This window comes from Carlito syrichta, unplaced genomic scaffold (assembly GCF_000164805.1).
Source record: "Carlito syrichta isolate Samal-C Ts95f unplaced genomic scaffold, Tarsius_syrichta-2.0.1 Scaffold309465, whole genome shotgun sequence".
NCBI lineage: Eukaryota > Metazoa > Chordata > Mammalia > Primates > Tarsiidae > Carlito > Carlito syrichta.
Window position 1 is genome coordinate 363,891 of NW_007253561.1, and position 25,869 is coordinate 389,759.

The window sequence follows — 25,869 nt, forward strand, 5'->3', positions numbered from 1 at the left end:
CACGCCCGGCTAATTTTTGATTTATTGTAGAGATGAGGTCTCGCCTGCCCAGGTGGGTCTAGAACCCGCAGACTCAGGCAATCCACTCACCTCAGCCTCCCAAAGTGCTGGGATTACAGGCTGAGCCCAGTTTACAAAAAAATTTTAAGAACTGGGCGTGGTGGCGCATTCCTGTAGTCTCAACTACTTAGAAGGCTGAGGCAGAAAGACTGCCTGAGCCCGAGGGTTCCAGATTGTGGTCAGCCACAATCCTGCCAAGTATCCCAGCCGGGGTGATGGTATGAGATCCCAATTCCAAAAAAATGAATGAAGTAAGGTTAGAAATTCAGTCTCATTTCCTACATTTTCTCAAAAGGTATACACAGGCCTAAATCTCACTTTACTTACTGGGGAACTGCTGTTATGTTTGTATGTGGGAGAGAGCGGAGGCTATGAGAGACAGTCAAGTCATAAAATGACCTACTGTAGAATGGGAAAGGGCAATAATCCATCTGGTGACTTCTAAAGTTGAGGGTTCAGGAAACAAAGTGACATTTGAGTGTTAAGCTTTATAAGATGAGGTTTTGAAGGACTTGGAAAAAGACAGTCTAGACTATAGAACTAACCCTGAATTGTACCCCACATCTTTAAAATAAATAAATATTATACATTTGGAGATAGAAAAGTGAATAGGATATGGAGGAGTACAGGGCCATGGAAACAGATAAGCCTGGAGACATAAGAGAGCCTGGACAGATGGGATTTCCCAAGTACTCAATGAAGAGACACTGAAGGTTTTTGAGGAGTAAGACATCCCACCTGTGCATTAGAGAAATACAGGAAACTGGAAAAGTCACACTGGAGCAGAGGACTAGACTGAAGATGAGAAGGGCAAAGCTATTTAGACATGAAGACTGTTAAGAACCTACCGTAATACTTCAGGTAAGCAGTGATAACTCAGGAAGAGGATGGAACCAAAGGCTCAGAGACAGAGACTGCCAAAGATAAAGCTAAAATATAAAGTGAAGATGATAATGACATGTAGAGACCAAATAAATAGAAGCTTTAATATGTGTCAGGCACTGCTCAAAGTTCATTTACTACAGTAACTCATTTAACAGATATAGAGAATTGGAGCCAAATATAAGTGAAAAGCTTAAAGTGGTATCAATATCTCGTTTCTGTATAAAGAGTAGTGATGTCAACAGTTTAAAAAAGGAAAGTAGAGGGAGAATCTAACAAAAATTTTTTGGTAACTTGCTATGTGCTGTGCACGGTAAAACATCCCTGCCTTCACCAGCCTTACATTTAGGTAAGGGAAAGGGAGGGTACAGATGACAAAGTAAGTAAACTACAGTTTGACAAAAAGTGATTAAGTACAGTTTAAAAAAGGAGAACAGCAGCTAGATGAAATGTTTGTGGACAGAAGGCATTTTAGTTTTTAAATAGGGTAATCAGTGTACACTTCATGAGGTGAAGGTAAGTGAACATTTAAAGGATATGACATATTTCAAGCAATGAGTCAGTCCTAAAGATGTTACATTCAAGTAAACTAGTGTGGCTGAGAATAGTAGAAAATAAGTTTCAGAAAGGTTTTCAGAGGGCTTGATCACACCTAAGGCCTTGCAGGGCCTTTTCAGGGAGAGAAATGGAGAGCCACTGTTGGGTTTTGAGCATAAATGTGATATGACTTGCTTTAAATGATTTAAATGATTTAAAAGAATCACTCTGATTGCTACATAAAGAATAATCTACAAGAAATGATGAAATCAGGAGACTTCTTACATAACAAAGCAATACAGGTAAGAGACTATATTAATGGTTTGAGCCATGATGAGAAGTGATTAGGATTCTACATATACTTTGAAATAAAAGTAACAAGATTTCCCAACTCAATGGAGCATAGAGAGAAATTATGGATGACTTCAGGGTTTTTGGTCTGAGCAATCAAAAGAGGTGTGGGTGTGGAGTGGGCAAAGATCAGGAATTCCTATTTGGACACCTAAGCATGAATGTCTAATTAGGTATCCAAATGAACATGTTGAATATTGAATAGCTAATTGCATAGATAACACTGAAGTTTAGTGAAGAAGTCTGGGCTGGAGGTATAAATTTGGGATCAGCCTTTATATTTAAAGCTAGAAGGCAGGACAAGACCACCAGTGGATAAAGATGGCCATGTAATGAGTCAAAATGCTCAACTAAAAAGTAGGAGAGAAGAGAAGAAACCAGCAAAGCAGACACAGAAGGAACATCCAAATAGGTAAAAAAAAAAAAAACAACGAAAAAACCCCAAAAAACCAAGATCATGTAGTGGCATGGAAGACAAGTGAAGGGAGTATATGCAGTATGTCAATGTAATTAGATTCAGTAAGATAACACTGGAGAAATCACTGGATTTAGCTACATGAGAGTCACAGGAGACCACAAAGCACAATTTTGGCGAACTGTGGGAGTGAAAGCCTAGCAAGAATAGATTAGTGAGAAAGGAAGAAAAGCTGAAGATAGCCAAAACAACTCTTTCACAGAGTTCTGCTGCAAGGAGAACAGATCAACGAGTCTGCAGTTAAAAGATTGAGATAAGTGAGATGGAGTCAAAAGAAGCTTTTTGTGTTTAAGATTGGAGAAGTAAGCTTGGATCCTGATGAAAAAATTCAGGAGAGGAAAAATAGGAGAAACAAAACTGCAACAATGTTGTTTGGGAGAAACTATATGACCTGGTAGACAATGAAGGGTCTGATTACAAGAAGTATATCTAGTCACTGGTAAGGTGTATATGGGTGCAGGTATCGGTGGTGGACAAATGGGATAAGGAAAGTCTTTGCAAGTATTTTTTCTGATGCTTCAATTTTTTCACTGATAGGGAATGAAGATCATCCACTGAAGGTAAAAAAGAAGAGATGCAGGTATCAGTGGGGAGAGAAGTGGGGTGCAGAAAACCTTGGAAGTTTTCTTCTGATGTTTCAGTTTTCTCAGAATGCAAGGTCATCTACTGAAGGTGAAGAAGAGGAGGTATTGGAAGTCTGAGGATAGAGGAGAAAGTAAATAGCAGTCTGTATGGCGGGGAGATAATTAAACTAGGGAAACAGTATTTTAACTACTAGTCAGCATTAACAGTTTAAGGAAACACAATGTAAGTACTAATCACCATGAAAGGGTCCACTGTCACACACACATACATATTTTTTGAGTTGGAGTCTCACTCTGTTACCCTGGCTGAAGTGCAGTGGCACAAAGGGTTCAGGTGATACTTCAGCCTCAGCCTTCCAAATAGCTGGAACTGCAAGCACGTGCCACTGCACCTGGCTAATACTTTCACACGTTTAAAGTAAAATTAATCACTCAGGCATGATGGCTCATGCCTGTAATCCCAGTATTTTGGGAGGCAAAGGTGAGAGGACTGCCTGGGAAACTTGCTAAGACCTCATCTCTACAATAAACCAAGAAAAGTTATGGTGGCATGGTGGTGCATGCCTACAGTTCCAGCCACTTGGAAGGCTGAGGCAGAATAATTGCCTGAGCCGAGCAGGTGGAGGCTACGGTGGCCGTGAGCATGCCACTGCACTCCAGCCTGAACGACATAAGACTCCGACTCAAAAAAACAAAAAAGCTAAGTTAGTTATAAAGCCTGAGTGTTTTTTCTAGACACATTTAGTTACTGGGGTACAGGTGCAAATAAGGACAAAGAAAGGAGTAAGAAACAGTGATAAGGTAGTACAATACAAATGACTCCTATCATTTATTGACAGAATTATTAAAGGCAGAATTCTAGAGGGAGTAAAGCCAAGAAGACAGAAAGTGATCATCAGAGAATGAAATGTGTGAGACTGAGAATGTGATAGGTATGTTTTAAAAATATACTATATCTAGCTTCCTAAAAGGCTATGAAAATTTACAAACAAAAAGACATAGAAAAAAACTAAGAAATGAAGTTGCGGGGGATCATTAAATCTATTACATGCTAGAAATTCTAACAGCCAAAGAACATAACCTAGTTGTTAATGTCCTAAGAGAGCAAGCAATTAACTTTAAGAGGATTCCAGTTGATCAGTGGAATTATTACAGAGCAGGGACCTTTACATATAGGAAATGCTCAATAAATAAATGTTTAAAAAATTAAGTATGAGGGAATCTGAAGAATATAGTGGCCCATATTCTCAGCATTTTTTTTTTTTGGTAGAGACAAGGTGTTGCTTTGTTGCCCAGGTTGGACTTGAACTCCCAGACTCAGCCTCCCAAGTACTGGAACTATAGGCACATGCTACCACGCCCAGCTTTCAAATGATAAAAACTGATCAAAAAAGCATTTTTATATGAGAAATACATTATCCTTGTAGAATCTAACTCAGACCAGTCAAGACTAACTCCAGTGTTCCTGAATCATAAATGGTGATGCCAGAATGTAATATATCTCAAAAGGCCAAAAAAGTATATTTTCCTAGATGTAAATCACAATTTTGAAATAGTGAACCAAACTCTAAGACCTCAATTTGATAATTCTTCAAAAAAAAATATGTTCAAGAACAGCCTGGGCAACATAGTTCTTGTCGCTACGATAAATCAAAAAATTAGCCAGGCGTGATAGCATGTGCCTATAGTTCTGGCTACTTCAATGGCTGAGGCAGAAGGATCGTTGACACTGGGGTCGCCATGAGTGTGCCACTGCACTCCGGCCTGAGCAACGGAGTGAGACTCCAACTTAAAAAAGGAGTTCAGGAAAGAAGAGGCGCCTCTATAAAAATTTTTATATGTGCTACCCCTACTCAAAAGCATTCAGTACATGCAGATGAATCAATTTATCTAATTAACTTATGATTCAGAATTCCTTATTGCATTTAGTTCTAATATTATGGGGAAATATACCGTGACATTTGAAAGAAGCTTCTCTTTTTTTTAGTATTTTGGGGTAATTTTTATTAAAAGCATAAAAGCACTGAAGGTGGTAGACAGGCTTGCAATCCAACCCAGATGCTACTACTTTCTAGCTTTGGCAAATTATTTTCCTTTCTTAACTTCCTTTTAATCTAAGGGTCTTACAAGTATGAACATCAAGGTTAAAAAATGCTGGCAAGAATGCAAAGACATGAATTGGAGTCTTTCTAATGGTAGTGGGAAAATATTCTGGAAGTATTTACTAAGTAAAAAATATAGTAGTGCCCTCTTATTCACAGGAAATATATCCTATGCCTGAAACCTTGGATAGTACTCAACCTGATATACACTATTTTTTTTTCAAACATACCTATGATAAAGCTTAATTTACAAATTAAGCACAGTGAGGGATTCACAACAATAACTAATGATAAAAGAGAATGATTATAACAATTTGCCAGCATCACTCTTCTTGCTCTTTGGGATTATTAAGTAAAACAAGCACTATGATGACTTGACAGTCCATCCAAAGACCGAGGGGGATAGTACACACAGTGTGGATATGCTGAACAAGGGGAGGATTCACATCATGGCAGGACAGAAGGATGGCATGAGACCTCATCACACTATTCAGAACAGCATACAATTTAAAACTTACGAATAGTTTATTTCTGGGATTTTCCATTTAATATTTTCATATCATAGGGAAAGCACAACTGCAAATAAGGAGGGACCTATTGTATGTTAACCCATTTGAAGAAACTTATTCCATAAAAATAAAAGCAGCAAAATATAAGGAAACATGTATAAGGGTGTTTATTACAACATTATTTGTAGTGACAAAAAAGTGGAACAAACTTACTATGAAATATTCTGCAGTTATTTAAAATCACTATCAAATGACAATATCCATCAATCATTGAGGGAGGGAAAAGCAAGTATTAGAATAATGTTTGCAAAATTCAGTTTTTAAAAAAAGTACACCATCACAATATATATGAGTATTTATTCAACAAGGATTTATTAAGTGCCTACTACAGGCCAGGCACCATTTTGTGGCACATACATCCTAAATGGCAGAGAGAGGAAAAAAAGAGGATGGTCGGTATGGAGCAAAGGGACCAAAAGAAAATTAAAAGCAAGGTCTGAGAGGGATTAGAAGGAGTGTGGGTAGATAGATGACTTAAGGTTTTAAAAGGTAATTGTCGAGGTAAAGACTCTAAAAAAAGGTTATCATACTAGGTTAACCAGATTAAGATGATGGCATATGTTTTTATTTTTATTTCAGTTAAACTGAGAACACTATCGTAATAATTTTTTTTTAATTAAAGTTGACAGAGGACAACATCTTTAATAGAATCTTCTAAAAGATGCTCCTGAATTTGCAATCTGCAAGTATGCAGTAAATACCAAAATGTATTTTTTTTTTTTGAGTTGGAGTCTCACTCTGTCACCCAGGCTGAAGGGCAGTGGCAAGCTCACGGCCACCGCAGCCTCGACCTGCTGGACTCAGGCAATCCTTCCACCTCAGTCTTCCAAGTAGCTGGAATTACAGGCATGTACCACCATGTCCGGCTACTTTTTTGATTTATTGTAGAGATGAGGTCTCGTCAAGTTACCCAGGCTGGTTTGAACACTTGGGCTCAGGCAATCCTCTCACTTCAGCCTCCCTAAGTGCCCAAAATGTATTTAATGTATAAACATCAAAGATATAAAGAAAATAACAGATTTTATTTAATAACATCTGTCTCAGCTATAGAAATAATGCTTTCTAGAAGTATAAAATAATAAAGTAATTACTAGAGATTCTGATATTTAAAAATGAAAGTGATGCAAAAACAAATTGAATAAAAACTAATACTTCAGGAAGAAAAAGCTAAAAGATATAGGTTATTTTCAATTAGAGAAGGGCAGAAAATCAGAGAGGTTTTCAATTTAAAACTTAGATTCAAATCTCAGCCTAGTATAGGCAGGTTACTTAACCTCTGAGAGATTCAGTTTCTCCATTTTAAAATGAGGGTAATAGTATTTTCATTGACAATAAAAGGATACGTATTCCACCACATAACTTGGCCCTATTGTATCCTGATGTTCAGTAGGTATTAAATAAGTGTTAGATGAAACTGAATATAAAACAGATCAAGTAACAGTTATACTAATCATAAGAATTTTCTCTCCATGCACTCATATTCTTTTAAAACTTGAAAATTGCTAAAAAGCTAATTTTAGTGTGATCAGAATCTAAATAAAAAATTTTTTAAATGAAGAATTTCTAATAGTATGTTTTTTCAGAAAAGTGTGTTTTCAAATTCAAATTAAGATAAAATATTTACAATAATTCCAATAATTTTTTTTTTTTAGTAGGAGTCTCATTCTGTCACCCAGGTTGGAGTGCAGTGGCACACTCAAGGCCACCGCAGCCTTGACCTGCTGGACTCAGGTGGTCCTTCCACCTCAATCTTTCAAGTAGCTGGAAGCACAGGTGGACACCACCCCTCCTGGCTAATTTATTGTAAAGAGGAGGTCTCGCCAAGTTGCCCAGGCTGATCTCAAACTCCTGGACTCAGACAAACCTCTCACCTCCACCTCTCAAATTGTTAGGATTTACAGGCGTGAGTCACCGTGTCTGGCTAATTCATATTTTCTTTATACAGGATGAAATACAGAGCTTAAGTCAGTAACACCATAAAAAAAAATGTACCTGATTTCAATTCAAAGAAGTATACTGAATATTCTTTATAAATTTAGGCACTACATGCTAAATTTTATAGCATTTTTGCACCTTTTCTAAAAGATGAAATATGGCAGTCCCATAATCAACACCAAACCAATTCTTTTCTTGCTATGATTATTTCTAGTAAGTTCTAGAGTACAGTTAATGGGGAAAATATGGCAGAAGGGGAGAGAAGTCATGGGCTGTTCAAACTATATGCTGTTTGGAGTATTTTACTCCCCATGGGAATAGGTGAGAATGATGCTGTAGTCTGCCTGAAAGAGAAAAGTACAAGAAAAGTCACCCATTGAGAAAACGCACTCAGCAAACATCGATGTGGTTTTATTTCACTAGGTGGTAGTGCACGTGGTACTTCTGATAAATCTGTTGGCAATAAATTTCAAGGTCTTACATAAGGGAATCATAGATGTAGTAGAGGGTTAAGAGATCATTATCTGAGATAAGATTAAAATTCAGAATTAGAAGTTAAGTTTTCTGACTTCCAGATCAATGTGATTCCTATAAATAAAATTCTGTTAATCTGATTCCAAAAAGCTTTACTAATGAATGTTTAATGTACTCATAATTGTCTCCATTAGTTGAACCTTGTACACAATTTAAAGCAAAATACAAAACAAAACCAAAAAACCATGAATTATCAATTAAAAGAAAAATCAGGATAGAAAAAGTGGGTAGTTTTCACATGTCAGGATTATTATTACCTTCTCCAAGTCTAACTCCTCTAACAAGATGCTGGCATTTTTGTTTGCTTCTGCAGCCTGTCTATCTTTGGCTTGTACTATCGACTCCATGCAAAGATGACACTTCTTCAGCATCTCCTACAATGAAAATTAAGACATTTCCAGGCTCAAAGAACAATTCACATTTAGAGATTCCTACACATGAAAACCTTTATTAAGAAACTTAAATTCAAGTAATAAAAATCAATGAAAGGGATTAAGAAAGCAAAAAAGGTACAAGTAAAAGCGTAATTAAAAACAATTTTTAAAAATTCATTTATTTATTTTTTGCCCTGCTCTCCACCTGACGCCACTTTGGCTTTTTTTTTTCTTTTCTTTGAGTCAGAATCTCACTCTGTTGCCCAGGCTGGAGTACAGTGGCACGCTCACGACCACTGCAGTCTCCACCTGCTGGTTGAGGCAATCCTTCCACCTCAGCCTTCCAACTAGCTAAAAGTATAGGCGTGTGCTACCACGCCCAGCTTATTTTTTGATTTATTGTAGAGAGTAGGTTTCACCAAGTTGCCCAGGCTGGTCTCGAATCCCTGAACTCAGGCAATTCTCTCGCCTCAAACTCCCAAAGTGCAAGGATTACAGGATTGAAACACCGTGCCTGGCATAAAAGCATAGTTTAAATGGTACATTTTAAAATACTAGCCAGGTGTGGCCCCCAGTGCTTTGGGAGGCTGAGGCAGGAAGATGGTTTGAAGCCAGGAATTTGAGACAAGCCTGGGCAACATAGGGAGACCCTGTCTCTAGGGAAAAAAATGACTGGATGTGGTGGCACACACCTGTAGTCCTAGCTACTTTGGAGGCTGGGGCAGAACTGCTTGAGGTCAGGAGTTAGAGGCTGCAATGAACTATGATTGCTCCACTGCACAGAAGCCTGTGGGACACAGAATGAGATCCTGTCTCTAAAAATACACACACATCAAAGAACAGCTTCTGTCATTCTTCAAAATAATATCCGTTTGACTGGCACTTGAAAAATTAAAATTATTTATACTATAATTTGAATGTAAGAAATTAAGCAAACAGAAATAATTTATACTGGCTGGCTAATGGGCTAAAGGAAATGGTCAATGTCAAAAAGAAAACAGATTTTAAAATTCCTAAAGTATTTGGCAAGAACTGTCTGTAAATATTTAAGCTTTGTTGCTACAACATCATGTATAAGAATCACTTATCAAAGAATCACAAACATGTGCTTACACACTTTTCTCAGTGATTTCACTATCAAAACACACTTTGGGACAGTCAAGGGTTATTTCCTTATTTTAAAACAACTTCTGTTTTATTTTTATTTATTTTCAGGGACAGGGCCGTGCTATGTTGCCCAGGCTGCAGCGCAATGGCTGTTTACAGGTGCAATCATAGTGTACTATAGTCACTCAGTTTCAAGTGATACCCCACCTCAGCCTCCTGAGTAGCTTGGGCCTACAAGTATGTGCCACGGTGCCTGGCCTTACTTCTGATATTATTAAAGATGCTATCATAATATCTTAAAATATTTATTTTTAACTTCTCCATTCTTTCCCTAAAAAACTATGGTACACAGGAACGTTAACTGTCACAGAGAAATTTAGAGCCAGGCAAGATAGTGACTTAGTTATTTTAAATACAACCTATGGAGAAAAGCTGCTCACTCTCATACAACAGCAACCATGATAATGTAATAGGAAGATGTTTTTCTATTTGTTGCCCTCTCTGGATTTTTCAGAAGCAAGTCAAAATGCCACTGGGAGAAAATCTCAATTAGATCTCTCTCTCTCTCTTTTTTTTTTTTAGAGTCGGAGTCTCACTCTGTTGCCCAGGATGGAGTGCAGTGGATATTCATGGCCACTGCAGCCTCAACCTGCTGGGCTCAGATGATCCTTCCACCTCAGCCTTCCAAGTAGCTGGAACTAAAGGCACATGCCAACATGTCAAGCTAATATTTTTATTTATTGTAGAGATGAGGTCTCGCCATGTTGCCAAGGCTGGTGGCACATACTTGTAGGCCCAAACTTGTGGGCTCAGGCAATCCTCTCACCTCCACCTCCCAAAGTGCTGGAATTACAGGTGTGAGCCACCACTCTGCTCAGCTCATTCATTCTAAAACTTAAGTAAAACTAAGGGTCAGTTATCCTAACCTATATTTTATATTCAAGACCTCTTGCCCATTATTAAAAGTACTATGTTCAATTGACTGGAAAATAAAAATCCACTGAGCCATTCCTTTCTCAGAAAAGATATCAGTCTAGATAAAAATACATATGTAGATGATAGCACTAATGAATAATAACAATATTGCTTTGAATTATTCAGTAGTCACATGAAACTTAAATTAGCTCAAATATTATCTTAAAAGATAAAACAACTCCAACACAATGAATGTTTCATTGAATCACTAGGTAGGTAAATTATTTAGAAGAGCCTCTTAAATGGCATACTTTATCCCCAAATAGCACATAAATGAAAATTGATATATACCACACTTATTGCTCTAAGAATCTTTCTTAGCATAGGCAATATATTAAATGAAATCCCCAGCTCATATAGTGGGATGAATTTGAACAGTTTATTACCTTATCAGTGATGGTTGCTATGTATCTCATACATTCAGAATCTGATGGAAACTGATTGACTTCTTTGACTAAGTAGCGTACCACCTTCACATGACCCTAAAAAATAGATATCAATGTCAGATTGAAAGCAGACTCTAACAGCATTCAGTACATCTACAGTCTGAACAAAATTTAACATTAGTGCCAGAAAGTAAAGACTTAATTGCATATCTACACTGTAACTGAAAAAGAGACAGGCTTTGGTTCTTAAGAGTTAAATCTACAGTGTTCACCCTCATTCTTCCACCCTCCAAAAAAGTAGAGAATAATACGACCTAAAATGCTAAACAATTCTGAGTAAAAAACCAATAATTCCAAAATCAGTACCAAGAAGAAAACTAGGGGATACACTTGGGGGTGGATAACTTTCATCTTTTTCCTAGCTAACTCCCTAAACATGAGTATCCAGTGTTGATTCTAAGGATTAGAAGAATAAAATCAAAGATTATGCTTTCTCATTCCTTCAGATAAAAACCAAATGCATAGTATTGTCCTAGATAGTGTGAAAGAAGATAATTCTTTTGTGAGAATTAGTTATATTATTCACTTAACACAGCTCACAAAGTTCGAAATCTTTAGACTAGCATTCCAGAGCCATTCCCATTTCTATAACCCACACTATAGTTCTCTGACACAGTACTTCTAAGTTAGCTAGTTTGGATAAACAACTGTTACTCTTTAGTATATATCCTCTATTGCTTCTACCTCCTTCTTTCCAACAGCATCTTTTTAAACTTTCCCTTAAATGAATAGCTATCCTTTAATAAGTAACTCAAATGCCACTTGCATCATTCACAAAGGCTCTAACACTTTTACAATCTTCTTTTTTTTTTTGAGTCAGAGTCTCACTCTGATGCCCACGCTGGAGCGCAGTGGCACACTCATGGCCACCGCAGCCTCTAACTGCTGGGTTCTCAGGTGATCCTTCTGCTTCCAGGTAGCTGGAACCACAAGCAAACACCATCCTGCCCAGCTAATTTTTTTCGTTTATTGTAGAGATAAGGTCTCACCAAGTTGCCAAGGCTGGTCTCAAAACCCTGGACTCAGATAATCCACTTACCTCTGCTTCTTAAAGTGCTGGTATTACAGGTGTGAGCTACCGCACCCTAATTCCGCAATCTTTAAACTAATTTATATAGGACAATTCACACAGTTGCCTAACATTAGGCATGTATCTCACCTTGATGAAATTACATTTTTAAAAGGTATAACTTGTACCCTATATGGCACAATACTACAGTTATCACAGTGGCACATGGTAGGTGCTCAAAAAATAGTGGAATGATACAAAAGAGTATGAAAGATAAGCACCACTCATATGGAACTAAGTCTATTTGGAAAGACATGCAAATATGCATGCTATACATTAGAACAATAAAATACAAAAATATGCATTTGTAGCCGGGTTTGGTGGCTCAGCCTGTAATCCCGCGCCTTTGGGAGGCTGAGGTGAGTGGATAGCCTGAGCCCGCGAGTTCGAGACCCGCCTGGGCAACTTGGTGAGACCTCATCTCTACAATAAATCAAAAATTAGCGCGCGTCTGTAGTTCCAGCAACTCAGAAGGCTGAGGCGGAAGGATTGCCGGAGGCCAGCAGGTCGAGGCTGCGGTGGCTGGGAGCGGCCACTGTACTCCAGTCTAGGTGACAGTGAGACTCCAACTCAAAAAAAAAAAAATTGCATTTGTTACAATGAATGATAAAGACAAAGGATTACAGAACTTGTACAGCCTCTGGGAGAGTAGAGATCTCATTGTGAGCTCAAACAGAATGGGAAGTATTTGCGAAGGAGTGATTTTAAACTATACCAAAGAATGAATAGCACTGGAAAAATGAGTAAAGACATGGGCATACTAAGAGATGAAAACAATGATGTAAGAGACAAGAACAAGGAAAAGACCAAGCAAGAAGAAGATAAGTCTCCACATTAGGAATTCATAATGGGAAATGAGATCTAAAAACACTAAACTGTGGTAGTTTTGAATACCAAACTCATATTGGATTTCAGATAATTTCCAAAAACAGCAGGGCAAAAATAAAAAAAAAAAAACCTGAAACAGTACTCTGGTTTCCCCATTAACAAAACTAAGATCAATGGAATACTATTAACCAATTAATTAAATCAAATTATTTATACACTGTGCTATATAAAGAAAGAGAAAGTTTCTTTCACTTCCACAAAATTCATACTTCTGCTTCTAAATGTGGTATGCCCAATTTTCAGTAGTTTAAAGTAGCAAGATTTTCATTATTTAGATTCCTTTTTCCTAGTAGAGTCAATGATTAACTCAATCCACATACAATAAAATACCCATCCACATATAAGTATTAAGAATAACCAAATACAGGTACTTAAGTACCTTAATTGGATTTACCGTTTGTGAAAGATGAATAAGATTACAACTAGATTTTGAAAATACTACTTAGAACAGTCTTCTAAAAGTTTACTTAGCTCTGATATTCAATATAGTTAATATTATTGATGTTTTGCAACACCAGTATCTATCTACCTTTCAATGTTTCCATCAGAGTAATTACTCGCATGTTGTATTACTGCTTTAATCTGCTGCTAAGCCACAAAATGAGAGTCGTCGGTGATCGCTACCCCATGTACCCCCTTGTGTAAGAGAAAAGCATCCATGTAAATAAATGTGGATAAAAGACTTGTACCTTTCTAAATGCTGCCATAAGAGGAGTTATCTTGCGGTTATCAGCTGCATCCACATCTGCACCTGCTTGCACCAGTAACTGAACCACATCGAGGTGTCCACCATTTGCTGCTAGCCACAATGGAGTGTTCCCCTTCTTATTACGCACATCAATATGAGCTCCCCTAAAAATGAATCGCACAGACAGCACTGTCTTAAATAGACTGGAATGACACAGATAACAAAAATCAACTATTAACATGTCAAAATATTCTATAAAGATAAGAATTGTTTTTAATACTCAAATACTTAAATATGTCTTTCAGAATTATAGTACATAAACAATATCCTATGAGGCAATCATATCTGTTTCAGATGACATATTCATGTACAGGTTGAGCATCTATAACCCAAAATTTGGTATCTAAAGCCTGAAATGCTCCAATGAGCATTTCCTTTGAGTAGGTGTTCAAAAAGTTTTGTATTTTGCAAAACCAAATAAACAGACAGCCCAGGTAACATAGCAAGACCTCATTTCTACAAAAAATTCAGCTGGGTATGGTGGTACATTCCTATACTCCCAGCTCCTTCGGAGGATGAGGCAGAAAAATCACCTGAGCCCAGGAGGTCGAGGTTTCAGTGAGCCATGATTGTACCATGAACCATGATGGTGACATTGTACTCCAGCCTGGGCAACAAAGTGAGACCCCAACTCAAAAAAAAAAGAAAAAGAGTTTTTATTTTGGAGTTTTTCCAATTAGGGATGTTCAACCTATTTTGTAGTATGCAGCTTCAGGAAAAAATAAACTTAATAACATGCAGGTTTACATTCAGCGGTCATCATGGTAGATGAGAAGACTCATGCTATATAGCTAATAGCAGTTATCACCAAATACTACTGCTTGGGATACCATTTAAAGGTCTTTAAGATGGTGGGAAATCCAATTAAGTAGACAAGCATCTTTGGAGGACTGGAAGGCAACTTTTAAGTGACTGAAAAAGTATAAACTGTCCGGGATCCTGACTGTTATCTTGAACAGTTCCATAACCACCACCTAAAAGTTCTAATTACTGTAAAGAACAAGAAAATCAACAATGAAACCTTAGATCATTGCCAGAGTTTTATGTCTTGGAGTAGTATTTTTATAAAACTCAAATTGTGTTTGAGATGCAAGTAAGGAGAACAAGAGCTGGATGTTCAAATAGCTTATTAGTACAGACTTTACAAGTGTATATATACAAAAAAGTAAAATATTTTCAGGTTCCATTGAAACAAATCAGATGACATAGTATAGCTCCGGATGGTTGGAAAACAACAGGTAGGTTTGGGGGGGAAAGCACTTGCAATTTATAGAGGGAGAAGTAATCACATGTGATTTTTTAAATAGTATGACTGCCCAGAAAGAATGGTAATCACAACGCTTATATTCATATATGAAGGGTAGGGTGATATCATACCTGCCAATAAGAAGCTCACAGAATTTATAATGCCCTTTATCTGCTGCTATGGTTAAAGCTGTATCTCTTGAGGAGGGAACAGGAGGGGCATTAACATCAGCACCTTTATCCAAAAGAACTCGGCCAACCTCTGCATATCCACCAGAAGCGGCTTCCATTAGTGGTGTCAGACCAGTCTAGGTTTGGTGAAAAATAAAAAACAGCAAGACATTAGAGACTAGAAAGAGCTAAAATGTTAAGGAATAACAATCTGAGGCAGCAATATGGTACAGTTGTTACAAAGATTATAACTGAATTTCATCACTGACACCAGCTTCCTTCAGTAACAGTTGATTAAAGAAAATAATTCTACCTAATCTCAATGGTATTGCAAAAAAGTTCTGTGTAAGATTTAAGCACTCAGGATATAACTGGTACTCAATATAATGTTCCCCTACCTTCTTCTCAAAATAGTATATTATCTTTTTCAGCTGATAACCTTAGTGTGTGCCATTATTGCCTATACAAATCTATTGCTAAGGTATTTTCACGCATGGATGACTGAGTTATACAGAATGATTTCTGATTAAATATATATATATATGTATGCATGTATATATATGTAGGTGATGTTACTAGCAAGTATTAAAATTATCAACAAGTTGCTGCTATACATTTTAAACATCAAAGCAATAAATCAATGTGCAAACGTCAGACTTTTTCTTACCTTAGCTCTGTGTTCAACATTTGCTTTTCTATCAAGCAGAAGACTAACCACTTCAGTTCTTCCTTGGAAGCAGGCTAAGGTAAGGGCAGTGTTCCGATTGGTTTCTATTTGAGCATTTATATCAGAGCCCATGTCTAATAGGAGCTTAACAGCAGCTGTATGCCCATTCATAGCTGCTAACATCAGAGGAGAAATGCCCAATTTGCTACCAGTTCTGGGGGTGCAGGTATGGGGAGAACAAAAGGAAAAATACACATTTAAAATGATCCAGAAAAATTGGTGATATAGAATTCTAAGGTTAGATTTTTTTTATTTGCAGGATTATTTAAAACACACATTTTTCTCAGCCCTAGTAAGTTTTTGAGATCTACCATGACTCCATTAGAAATGTCTTAGGCGAATACTTTCTGTACTTCTCTCATATTATTAGGATGGGCTTTCCATCTTTCTTTCTTTATTTGGAGTTTGAGTCTCACTCTGTCACCCAGCCTGGAGGGCAGTGGTACACTCACAGCCACTTCAGCCTCAACCTGTTGGGCTCAGGGAATCCTTCCTCCTCAGCCTTCCAAGTAGCTGGAACCACAGGCGAGTGCCACCACACCCGGCTAATTTTTTTGATGTATTGTAGAGATGAGGTCTGGCCATGTTGCCCAGACTGGTCTCAAACTCCTGGACTCAGGGAATTCTCCCATCTCTGCCTTCTAAAGTGCTGTGATGACAGGTGTGAGCCACCCTGCCTGGCTAGGGCTTTCCACCTTAAAGTACATATTTTTTTGCTTAGTAGAAACCCTGAGAAAGATATGTTTACTTTCAGTGCCAAAAGAAAGACAGTAATCAATAATTGTCAAGTTCTATGTCAAGCTTTAATTGTTTAAATAAAATTAATCTGAAAAATCTCTAATATTTGAATCTTAAATTTGTAATAAAGGGATTTACCAAATATGGCATTAAAAAACAGGTCCTCAAAATTTTTAAAAAAAAGGTGTTCTACAAAATCTATAATATGACACTCCTACTAAATAAGGAGCTGAGAGAGAGAGACTAAAACTTGCCTAGAGTTAATCTCAGCGCCTGCATTTAGCAGTATCTTGATGATGTTCACATAGCCGCCAGAAGCAGCCAGGCTAAGAGGCGTGTAGTCAGAAACATTCCTGTGCTCCTTATTTGCCCCCCGAGCTAGCAACAGCTCCACCACCTAGAAAGGAAAAGAAAATCCATAGGTTTTCTTCTTATAGTGAGACACATTTTCAAGGTTTATAGCTTTTATTTCTCTTTTTCCCGGTATATTATATAACAAAAAAAGGGGAATGTTCTTTCATTCTCTACATAAGACCAACCTCAAATGATAGCAGGAGGCCTTAGAAGCTAACAAAGAGATAGTCTGTCAAGACTCAAATAGAAATCTCCTGAAATGGTGTCACGGTATTCATGGAAGATATAAAGGGCAAATGTTGTGCATCTAAAACTTTACTTGTATGAATAAAGCTAAGCCTAACTTTAGATATAATTTCATGTCCATCACATTTTTGCTTTCAGAACAGCAAGACCAGGTGGTTTATGTGACAAAGTTATAAAAACAAAACAAAATATGGCATTAGAATAAACAAAATAGGAGACAACTCTAATAAAAATTCTCAATTTCATTATGTAATATAACTGACCTTACTTACCTTTCAGATGACTGGTCTGTTCCCAAAAATAAATATTCAACAACAAAAAATTGTGATTCTTATAGCAAAATAACTTTCCAGTGCTTTACTAACTACTTCAAATGCTTACCTGTTCTAGTGACACCAAATTAAAGCAAGAGTGTGTTTACAGGCAAAATTACTACCCCGAAAGGCTTACTGCTATAACCTCACCTGTTACACATTAATAAAAATACACAGTTTATCACAATGTTAGTGCCTCACTGGCTTTATTAGTATTTTTAAGTAAAATCAGCTGTTTCTTCTTGGTCAACACCGAAAATTTGTAATTCTATAAAGCAAGTATTATTTCAAGCTACATACATTTGAAAATGTCAGTTAAGGCAATATTTTGCTTTCTTATCTTTACTTATTTTGAGGTAGCAGAAATAATTTATCAAATTAAGTCGGTCATTTTTCACTATCTTACTTAATATATAGTTTGTAATACTTTTAATATATCCATTACCTCTACTGTGGATTACAGAAGAAAAAAAAAATGACACCACCAGAAGGAACAATGCAGTAGGGACATGTCTACTGTTGTCTCTTGTGTAGAACATCTCTAGTAGCAGGTGCATCTAACTACATATGCATACAACATCTACTCCAAATACAAAGGGACAAAATTTACAGAAACAGCAAGAACTGAAAAAAAATACAAGCTTTTATTAGCACTAAGTTCCAATTCTTTTTTTTTTTTTTTTTTTTTAAGCAGGATTTATTGAGAGGACAGAAAAGCTCCCACAGTGGGAGGGGACTCAAGGGGGTTGCTCAAGTTACAATTCTTAAACTACAAAATAAAGTATCACCAATCCCTATCTTCCTATACTTGTATCGTTTTATTATTAAGTTTCTCAGTCTTTCTCATTCTTTTGTCCAGGAATTATTCCACTGCTTAAACTTTTCTATTTATTCATTTATTTTTAAAAACCTAGTTGTTTAAGATTAGAATTCAATATAATCTGATGTGCTATGACTGGAAAAGGGAGCAAAAAGTTATTTTTAAGATGCTTGAAGAGGACCACCAGCTCACTGGCCAGTTACCTTTACATACACTTCAGGAGGGATACTGACTTAAAGAACAGAATAGCCAAGATGGTGACGAGGTTGGAAAAATATTCTTAAGCTAACAACTAAAACAATAGGTAACAACTGAAACAACAGGACGTGTTTCACAGAGAAAACCAGGTGACACTGGAGAACACAGACTCAAATATCTAACAGTAGAAGGTATAAATTTCTATTTGTTCAAAAATATAATTAAGAACAGTGGGGACACATAGGAAAGACACATTTAGGTTTCATAAATAGAAAAATTTTATAAAAGAAAAGACAGAGAAAAAAGACTTGTAAGCTGGATAAGAAACTGATCTAGATGACCCAGGGTACTTCCTAAATCTGAGACTCAATAACTCCCTGACTGAGAAGTCATGAATCCAGGGAGACAGGACATCTGGCTTAGAAAGCCTCATGTCCTCTATACATAGAACTGGATTTGAAAACAAAACAAAAACCAAAATCTGGGTTATCCAGCTAATTATTAAATGCCACAAGATACACAAGTGAGTGTCAAGGTGTAAAGCTATGTTTTCCTGGGCCTACCTAATCAACACCTGTTCTAGCTTCTTTAGAAAGAAAAGGGTCACATAATCTTATCAGAAAGTTGAGAAAGGGTAGGGAAAATCAAAAGCAAGACAAGAGTTCTCAGAACAAATAAAAATGTAATATTCTTAATTCCCTACCAATCTTACAGAGACCAACAGATACCAGGCTTGAGTACCTCTTATGCCATGTACTCTAGGGCAGGGAAAGATGAATGAATACGCCAGAAGCTAACTAGTTTGACATGGAATGTCTTAGTCTTCCTCCTGGCCTAAATGCAATACACAGGAATTTCTATGGCAGTACTACTTTTAGATGAGCAGGATTCTAAACAATGTACGATTTTTCTGTCAGCTTATGCTAACAACATATTTGCCATTTTGCTGGCAGACAATAGTTTTAGTTACTATGGTAAATCTAAATGTCAAACCACTGATCTAACAGAAAGAAAATCATGTAAGTTAAAGTACACATTTACTAAGCAGAGGGAAAAAATTACACTAAGGAGAAACATTACCTCCTGTCTTCCCCCAGAGCAAGCCAAGGACAGTGGTGTGTCCTTGGTTCTTTCTGACTGGGCTTCAATGTCTGCACCATTGTCCAGCAATATTTCCACAACACCAACATGACCAGCTGTTGCAGCCAAGATGAGTGGCGTAAAACCTGGAGAAAAAGAATAATCTCACTACATACTAAGCAAAACACACCCAATACTGTTTCCCAGTGTATGCAACTATAAAATAAAGCTAAGAGATAATATTTCTAAATGATTAAAACTTTTTACCATATTCAAAAAATAAAATAGAAGCAGGCCTACCTTTCTTGTCTCGATGCTCAATACTAGCGCCTCTCTCTAGCAGTGTTTGCACCAGTTCCTCATGGCCACCAGCACAGGCAAGCGTTAGCGCAGTGTCATGATTACTCTCAGTCTATAAAAAATTGATGATAAGTTTATTAAATAATTTCAAGACGATGCTATCAAATACATCAAGATACACATGTACCAAATCAAGCATTTGAATAGCAAGACTTATTGATTTTTTTCTCTATTAGTCGTTGAACTGTGAATCTTTTTTTTTTGATTTGGAGTCTCACTCTGTCGCCCAGACTGGAGTGCAGTGGCTGCTCCCGGCCACCGCAGCCTTGACTTGCTGGGCTCCGGCGATCCTTCCACCTCAGCCTTCCAAGTAGCCGGCATTACAGGCATGCACTACCACGCCCGGCTGATTTTTTGACTTATTGTAGAGATGAGGTCTCGCTGCCCAGGCGGATCTCGAACCCGTGGGCTCAGGCAATCCACTCACCTCAGCCTCCCAAAGGTGCGGGATTACAGGCTGAGCCACCAAGCCCGGCTGAACTGTGAATCTTTTTAAGGCTACAAGTAATATATTTCATGGGTAATTCTTAAAGCAAGCACCAGGAAAAAGAAGTATGAGTTTCAACCATACGCTATTTTCAGTTACTCAACTAAAAGAAATACTGTGGATTTACTTTCATTTTCAGCTGTTAATGGCATAACATAAACCAGATTTATTTTCCTATCTCAAATAACTGAAAAGAAAAAAAAAAAGAAAAACATTCTTTGTAACAATAGTATTCAGACAGGCAGTGCAGATCAATGATCCCTGAGAATGGAAATGATTAACCCAACTTACTGCCTGGAGAGTTTTCAGGTCGCAGTATGGTAATAGGTAGCCAAACAGAGCCTGGCAGTCTCCCCAACTCAACACAGTTTGGAGAGGTCAAGGTGGCTAGAATTCATGGAACAGATTACTGAAGAGGAGAGCACTGCAGAGAGAGCGTGTACTCCTGGAGAACTGCATAGGTTCCCCTCAGGTCTTCAGTTGAGTTCTGATCAGCACATGGGCATGAGGAAATTATCCAAGGCCAGGGAAAATCAACCAGAGAGAATCAGGCTGAACAACACCCAGAGCTCAACACACAGGGCCAGGAATAGTTTGGTCCCAGCAGCCAGAGTAGAAAGACCTCAAAACAAAGACCTCATATCAAATAGAATCCTCAATACTAGGGCCAAATTAGTTATTGTGGATCCAACTAAACAAACTGAGAAGCCTTGAAATGAAAAAAAAATCATGCCGGGCTCGGTGGCTCAGCCTGTAATCCCACGCCTTTGGGAGGCTGAGGTGAGTGGATTGCCTGAGCCGTGGGTTCGAGACCCGACTGGGCAGCGAGACCTCATCTCTACAATAAATCAAAAAAATCAGCCAGGCGTGGTAGCACATGCCTGTAATTCTGGCTACTCGGAAGGCTGAAGCAGAAGGATCGCCGGAGCCCAGCAGGTTGAGGCTGTGGTGGCCGGGAGCGGCCACTGCACTCCAGTCTGGGCAACCAAGTGAGACTCCAACTCGAAAAAAAAAAAGAAAAGAAAAAAAATCATTTCCAAGTAACTTAGCGGTGTTTGAGAACAAAACTCCAAAATAACTAAAGGAACAAAAAATATCAAAAATTACGGAGCATTTTGAAACAGAAAGACTATTATAATGAGACATGACACTATGTATGTGCAATTTGCTGACTTCTGTTAATGACAACGACCAACATTAGATTTACCAGTGGTTACACTCTACCATAGTTTAAATGCTCACCTAGTGAACTATCTAATTCCTCCCGCTTTTAGTACTGTAAACATGTGCTATTCAAAAAGGTAACTACTAGCAACATGTGACTACTGGTACTTGAAATATGGCTAGTATGACTGAGGAATTGAATTTTTAAATGTATTTAATTTTAACTAATTTAAATTTAGTAACTCCGACATGAGAGGAATGTCTGAGCCCATGGTCTTGAGAATAGCCTGGAGAACTCGGTGAGACCTCATCTCTACAATAAAGCAGAAAACTAGTCAGGCATGGTAGTGCGTGTCTGTGATTCCGGCTACTTGAAAAGCTGAGGCGGAAGGATTGCTTGAGCCCAGCAGGTTGACACTGGAGTGGCTGTGAGCATGTGTACCACTGTACTCCAGTCTGGGCGATGGAGTGCAGCGCCAACTCAAATAATTATAATAATAATAATAAATTTAATAACTAATAATCTAGTTATTGGAAAACTTTTAGGATGTCTGAACAACTTGAGTAAATGAATCTACTTTTCAACTGCGCATTCAATCAAATCTAAAAACAAATTAAGTATCTCGAATGAAGTCCAAATTGAAATATACTTGTAAGTAGAATGAGAAACCTGGGAACGGGTTGCAGTTCTGGGATGAGGAATTTTTGGTATTAAAACCAGGAAAGCCTCAAGAAGACAAAAATGACTGATCCCTCTAGCTATAAGTGTAATACTCATACCAAATTGTAAAGACTCAGAGTATGAAATAAAAATACAAAATATTGCAATAATTTGGGGGTACTGATTACATGTTGAAACAACATAATGGAGATATATATGTGTGTGTATATATATATATAAATATATATATATATAAAATTCTTTTTAAGTATTTTTTTTTTGAGTTGGAATCTCACTCCTTCGCCCAGGCTGGAGTGCAGTGGCATGCTCAGCCATCCCAGCGTCAACCTGCTGGGCTCAGGTGACCCTTCCGCTTCGGCCTTCCAAGTAGCCGTAACTACAGGCATGTGCTACCATGCCCAGCTAATTTTTGGATTTATTGTAGAAATGAGGTCTCGCCAACTTGCCCAGGCTGTTTTCAAACATGGCAGGCAATCCTCTTATCTTAGCCTCCCAAACTGCTGGGATTACAGGCTAGAGCCACCACGCCTAGCTGATATTATGAAAATATTAAGTTAAATAAAATAAATCCTTCAAATTCATTCCATCTGTTTCTTTTTTACTTTTGTTTTTTAGTCAGAGTCTCACTCTGTTACACAGGCTGGAGTGCAATGGCACCCTCACGGCCGCCACAGCCTCAACCTGGTAGGCTCAGGTGATCCTTCTGCCTCAGCCTTCCAAGTAGATGGAACACAGGTGAGCACCACCACGTCCAGCTAATTTTTTGATTTACTGTAGAGACGAGGTCTCATCAAGTTGCCCAGGCTGGTCTTGAGCTCCTGGATTCAGGCGATCTGATTGCCTCCACCTCCCAAAGTGCTGGGATTATAGGCATGATTCATCACGCCTGGCTTCTCACTTTTTTTTTTTTTAATTACAAATGAATCTTACATTATTTTTCGACTGGACAGCACTGTTCTAAGCATCTTCCCTCAATTTCACATATACACCTCTATTATAGCATTTATCACCAATCTGCTTTATGTGTTTATCACCCTCAGTGGACTATAAACTCCTAGAAGGCAATGAAAATGTCTTACTCATGTGTGTATTTTCCACCTATAAGTGACGACACTTTGCTCAGAAAACAATAAATGACAGTTAAGTAGAATGAATGACAATAGCTGTAAAGATGCAAACACTATCACTAATAAACAAAGAATTATATATGAAAATGTATATTTATCGTATTTATATATTTACAAAACATACAGAATAAATATAAAAAAGGAAAGGCATATTCTCCCATAAGGTAAGTAATTCTAAAAACCAAACTCCATTATAAAAAAATGAAAAACAAAAGACAAAAGGCAAAATCAGTAGAGTCAAGAAATAAGAAAAAGCCTACTAGCCAGTGATGAAGAGGGAGCCCGCAAAAGCTGCTCTGCAGAAGAGGCTGGCAGAGAGCAGAACTACTGACCGCAGAGATCAGGGATGGCCACAAGGGAGAGACGCACCAACTACAACAACGAAGGACATGAAACTTATGAGTAATGACTCTGATTGTGTTCAATATTCGAGCTTCATTTCAGGATTCCAAGGAAGGAATGACTGCATCTGATTTCAGAGAAAAGGAGACAAAGGCTCAGGGAAATAACTTCTTTTTTTTCTTTTTTGAGTTAGTCTCTTGCTGCCCAGGCTGGAGTGCAGTGGCACGCTCATGGTCACCACAGCCTCAACATGCTGGGCTTAGATAATCCTTCCGCCTCAGCCTTCCAAGTAGCTGCAACTATAGACACACACCACCACACCTGGCTAGTTTTTTAAAAAATTTATTGTAGAGATGAGGTCTCACCAAGTTGCCCAGGCTGGTCTCGAACCCCCAGGCTCAGGCAATCCTCTCACCTCAGCCTCCCAAAGTGCTGGAATTACAGGCTGAATCACACCTGGCCAGAAAATAACTTCTGATGGCTACACAAGCTGGTAAGTGGTAGAGATGGACTTTAAACAAACCAGGAAGACCTTGATAACAGAGCCCTGCTCTCCCCACTGTGCCACAAAATGGCCCTAAGGCACAGTATATTGAGGCAAAATATAATGCTAAGTGTATCTGTCTTATGTCCATTTTATGTTAGAGCATATGCAATCAGCAGAAGAGTCATCTTCATGATGTTTATAAAGCTTCTAAAATTCCTACAGTGTTTTGAATTGCAATTTAGGAAAGCGGTGTCAATCTCAAATAGAAAATGAAGAGATATACACAAAATTTGAAAAACATAAGCATGAAAAATGTTAGTGGATCAGTAAAATGTTTTTTTCTCATATTGTAAAACAAATTCAACAGACATTTATTAATATTTTATAATGAAAGCACTCTGCTAAGTACTCTAGGATTGACAGAGATAATATAGGCTCTGCTCAATAGGAGCTTACTGATTTCTGTACAAGGCAAATTTGGGTTCAAGCTAAGAAAGAAGTATAAACAAAGTATTATGAGATTTCAAAAACAATTACTTAAAAGCTAAAGAAGGAGAACTAGTCAAATTCCTTGTGGAACTAAAGTTTAAAAGTGGGTAGCTTCATTATGTTTCTGCATTAAGGAGAAATAAAACCAGTATTTTATTGTTATCGTTTAAACCAATAATGAAATAATTTGAAGAGTCTGAAGTGAGGCTTCCATCTCCCAAAACACATACCTGAACAATCCCCAAATAGTAAGAAATATTACCCTGCTTTGCAATATGTGAGAAAACAAACTAAGTGATACAAAGTTTGGGTTAACATTAACATTTACTTTCTCATGACTGAGAAAGGAAACAAAAAAACAGGTGTCTTGAATATTGCTGACCAAAGAGATAATTGTAACAATACACATGATGATATTCTTGAAAGCAAAGTACGGCTTAAAGAAAAGATCCTAGCTGGGCATGGTGGCTCATGCCAGTTATCCCAGCACTTTGGGAGGCAGAGGTGAGAGGATTACCTGAGTTCAGGGGTTCGAGACTAGTCTGAGCAACATGGCAAGACCTCGTCTCTACAATAAATAAATAAGTCAGCCAGGCATGGTAGTGCATGCCTGTGGTTTTAGCTACTTGGAAGACTGAGGTAGAAGGATCACCTGAGCCCAGCAGGTTGTGGCTGCAGTGCCGTGAGCAGGTACTGCACTCCAGCCTGGGCGACAGAATGAGACTCCAACTCAAAAAATAAATTAATTAATTAAATTAAGTAAGGATCCTTTGACTCAAATTGTATTGTACAAAGTTCCATTATTCAAGTAGTTACATTCTTTGCCATACATCTAAGAGAAAGTTCCAAAATTAAAAAAAAGGAGACATGCCCAGAGTTTTGTTAAGAGCTTATGCAGGTTTATATAGCCTGAAGAAAATTACCATGTAGCCCAAGATATCATGAAATATACAAATCCATACCATAGCAGGTGTTGTTATGATGAATTCTGGTTTATAAAAAAAGTAGGATTAATATTTAATCTTAATGTAATAAATACTTAATATTAATAAAAAATATTCTGTAAGTTACCAACTCTCATTTTGTAATGGGAGTACAGAATGAAAAATCAAGAAATCATAAGATAGATGACAAAACTGAAGGAAAAGACTTTTAATTAGCCGAAATGCAGGTAAAAAAAGCATATCTAAACTGTCTATAAA

At 37.6% G+C, this 25,869-nt stretch overlaps 1 protein-coding gene across 1 annotated transcript in view; it reads right to left on the reverse strand.

Moving 5' to 3' along the window:
• The window catches only part of ANKRD17 (ankyrin repeat domain 17), a 138,500-nt gene that overhangs the window by 31,518 nt on the left and 81,113 nt on the right, over positions 1 to 25,869 (reverse strand). Inside the window, exons 17-24 of the mRNA XM_008067275.2 lie at positions 19,830 to 19,941; positions 19,530 to 19,675; positions 16,772 to 16,914; positions 15,720 to 15,933; positions 15,014 to 15,189; positions 13,578 to 13,740; positions 10,872 to 10,967; positions 8,287 to 8,403 (exon numbers count right to left, since the gene is read on the reverse strand). Of these exons, the coding sequence (XP_008065466.2) occupies positions 8,287 to 8,403; positions 10,872 to 10,967; positions 13,578 to 13,740; positions 15,014 to 15,189; positions 15,720 to 15,933; positions 16,772 to 16,914; positions 19,530 to 19,675; positions 19,830 to 19,941 (1,167 nt within the window). The remainder of the gene's footprint in view (positions 1 to 8,286; positions 8,404 to 10,871; positions 10,968 to 13,577; positions 13,741 to 15,013; positions 15,190 to 15,719; positions 15,934 to 16,771; positions 16,915 to 19,529; positions 19,676 to 19,829; positions 19,942 to 25,869) is intronic.